This window comes from Panicum hallii, chromosome 3 (assembly GCF_002211085.1).
Source record: "Panicum hallii strain FIL2 chromosome 3, PHallii_v3.1, whole genome shotgun sequence".
Taxonomy (NCBI): Eukaryota; Viridiplantae; Streptophyta; class Magnoliopsida; order Poales; family Poaceae; genus Panicum; species Panicum hallii.
Genome location: NC_038044.1, coordinates 5933026 through 5935748, shown reverse-complemented (window position 1 = coordinate 5935748; position 2723 = coordinate 5933026). Strand labels below are relative to the sequence as shown.

The 2723-nt window shown below is 67.4% G+C and overlaps 1 protein-coding gene across 1 annotated transcript; it reads left to right on the top strand.

Moving 5' to 3' along the window:
- The first annotated feature begins 203 nt into the window (after window positions 1-203).
- On the top strand, window positions 204-2444 carry LOC112884248 (probable clathrin assembly protein At4g32285). Its single transcript, XM_025949625.1, has one exon. It carries the CDS (start codon window positions 456-458, stop codon window positions 2304-2306), a length of 1851 nt encoding a protein of 616 aa, XP_025805410.1. The 5' UTR covers window positions 204-455; the 3' UTR covers window positions 2307-2444.
- The last annotated feature ends 279 nt before the right edge of the window (window positions 2445-2723 follow it).

Genomic DNA, 2723 nt, shown 5'->3' with positions numbered 1-2723 from the left:
TCCGCCCAAAGGAAAAAGAAGAAACGCGCGTGGCGTCGCCACCGTTTCCGCATCGAAAGTTCCGACGGCCACCGGCAGCCGTCTCGGTCGCCGGTGTACGGGGTGGGAGTGGGACCCAGCGTCAGCGTCAGCCCAGCGTCTAGAAGCCGGCTGGTTGACTCGGCCAGCCGGTCGTCCCAGTTCGTACGTGCGACCGCGAGCCCATCCCGGCCGTCCATCTCCCCACGTCCCACCATCAGGACGGTCCGTCTCAGCAGCCCTCGCGCGCGTCGGCTACCCGCCCGCCCATTCTTCCTCGCGCTGAAACCGCGTCCTCTTCTTCAGTTTCTCCTCCGTCTCTTGGATTCTCCCAACTCCCAAGAGCCGGGGGCGGAGGAGGAGGAGGCGATCGTCAGAGAGGCGCCGCAGACGTCCCCTCTCCCTGCGCGGCTGCGCGCCAGCCCCAGGCCGCCACCATGTCGATCCGCAAGGCGCTGGGCGCGGTCAAGGACCAGGCCACCATCGGCATGGCCCGGGTCTCGGGCGCCGTCAAGCCCGACCTCGACGTCGCCATCGTGCGCGCCACCTCCCACGACGGCGCGCCCCCCGACGACCGCCACGCGCGCGAGGTGCTCCGCCTCGCCGCGGGCGGCTCCCAGCGGGCCTGCGTCGCCTCCCTGGCGCGCCGCCTCGCGCGGACCCGCGACTACGTCGTCGCCGCCAAGTGCCTCGCGCTCATGCACCGCCTCGCCGCCGAGGGGGACGCGCACCTCCGCAGCGAGCTCCTGCGCCCGGCCCAGGGAGGGAGGCGCGCCGGCGAGCCTGTGCTGTCGCTGCTTCTCGACTTCCGCGACGAGGCGCACGCCGCGTCGTGGGAGCACTCCGCGTTCATCCGTGCCTACGCGCTCTACCTCGACGACCGCGTCCGCTTTCTCGTCTCGCTCCTCCCACCGCCCCGCGTCGTGCGGTTCGCTGACGACAACAATAGCGGCATCGGCGGCGGCGCTTCACCGCCCGCGCCGGCGTCGGTGAGCGACATGGACCCCGAGGGGCTCCTGGTCCGCGCGCGCCAGCTGCGCCAGCTGCTCGACCGCTTCCTGGCGTGCCGCCCGGCGGGCGCTGCCAGGGATAGCCGCGTCGTCCTCGCTACGCTCTACCCGCTGCTCAAGGAGAGCTTCCAGCTCTACGAGGACCTCTCCGCCGTGCTCGCCCTCCTCCTCGACCGCTTCTTCGACATGGAGTACCCCGAGTGCGTCAAGGCGTTCGAGACCTACGTCAGCACCGCCAAGCAGATCGACAGCCTCCTCGCCTTCTACGCCTGGTGCGACGACGTCGGCGTCGCGCGATCCTCCGACTTCCCCGAGGTCAAGCGCATCGATGAGAAGCTCCTCGAGACGCTGGAGCAGTTCCTGCGGGAGCGCGGGCAGGCAGGCCGCAGCTCGCCGCCGCCACTTCCAGCACAAACGGCGCACCAATCCGCTGGCCATGCCCAAGACGAGCCCATGGAGTACGCCGACATGAACAGCGTCAAGGCGCTCCCGGCGCCGGAGCGTTACAGCGCTGATACCACCCGATCGGTGCCGGCGAAAGCCTCTGCGGCAGCGGCACTGGCGGCCAACAAGACCGATCAGGCACGTCAGGCTGATCTGGTGGACCTTAGAAAACCGGCCGCCACCGCGGACGAGCAGGAGAACAAGCTCGCGCTCGCGCTCTTCTCCGCGCCGCCGGCCACGAGCGGCACCGACAGCAGCTGGGTCGCGTTCCCGTCGGACTCGGACGACGCTCCGGCGGTGACCTCGGCGTGGCAGACGGCGGCCGCGGAGCCAGGGAAGACGGACTGGGAGCTGGCGCTGGTGGAGACGGCGAGCAGCCTGTCCCGGCAGACGGCATCTCTCGGCGGCGGAATGGACCCTCTGCTCCTGGGCGGGATGTACGACCAGGGCGCCGTCCGGCAGCAGGTGGCCGCGCACGCCGCGTCGGGGAGCGCGAGCAGCGTGGCACTGCCCGCGCCCGGGCGCGGCGCGGCGGCGCCCGTGCTGATGCTGCCGGCGCCCGGCGGCACGGTGCAGGCGGTCGGGGGCGACCCGTTCGCGGCGTCGCTGGCGGTGCCGCCGCCGGCGTACGTGCAGATGGCGGAGATGGAGCGGAAGCAGCAGCTCCTGGTGCAGGAGCAGCAGATGTGGGCGCAGTACCGGCAGGGCGGCATGCAGGGGCAGCCCGCCGGGTTCAACGGGCTCGCCGGCGGCAGCGTGTTCGCGCCGAACACCGCCGTGGCCATGCCCTACGGGATGCCGGTGGCGTACAACCATGTTGGTGGATACTATTAGCGATGAGAGCATCATTGTGGTGTGAATAATATTCGTGATGACAGCAAGTTGTAGTGCCTGTCTCTCGATCGATTCTGAATGTGTCTGCAGTTTACACAATTTAATCCATTACCGAGATAAGAATCCGGTTCTGTTGGATGTCGATCTTGTTTGTGTCATGCAATTTGCAGTTGATGTCAAGCTCAGGGTCTTGCGATGCGGTTGAAAAATGTCGTTATGTTTGACACTTTGTCAGTGCTCGCTCGTTCTAGCTTGCAATGTTTGGCGTCAGTTCCAGCTTGTCAGAAGAATGCCAAGCAGGTGATGAAAATCCAGCTGGGTCGATGTAATTTGAATGCAACATCTTCTGAATGCCCAGCCTTTATGGGCTGAACTAGAAAAACATGCTTGGGCTGGCCAGCGGAGGAGTGGACAGTG

What these genes read in the sequence shown, in the direction of transcription:
- LOC112884248 (XM_025949625.1), top strand. Translation starts at nt 456, where the DNA reads ATGTCGATCCGCAAGGCGCTGGGCGCGGTCAAGGACCAGGCCACCATC.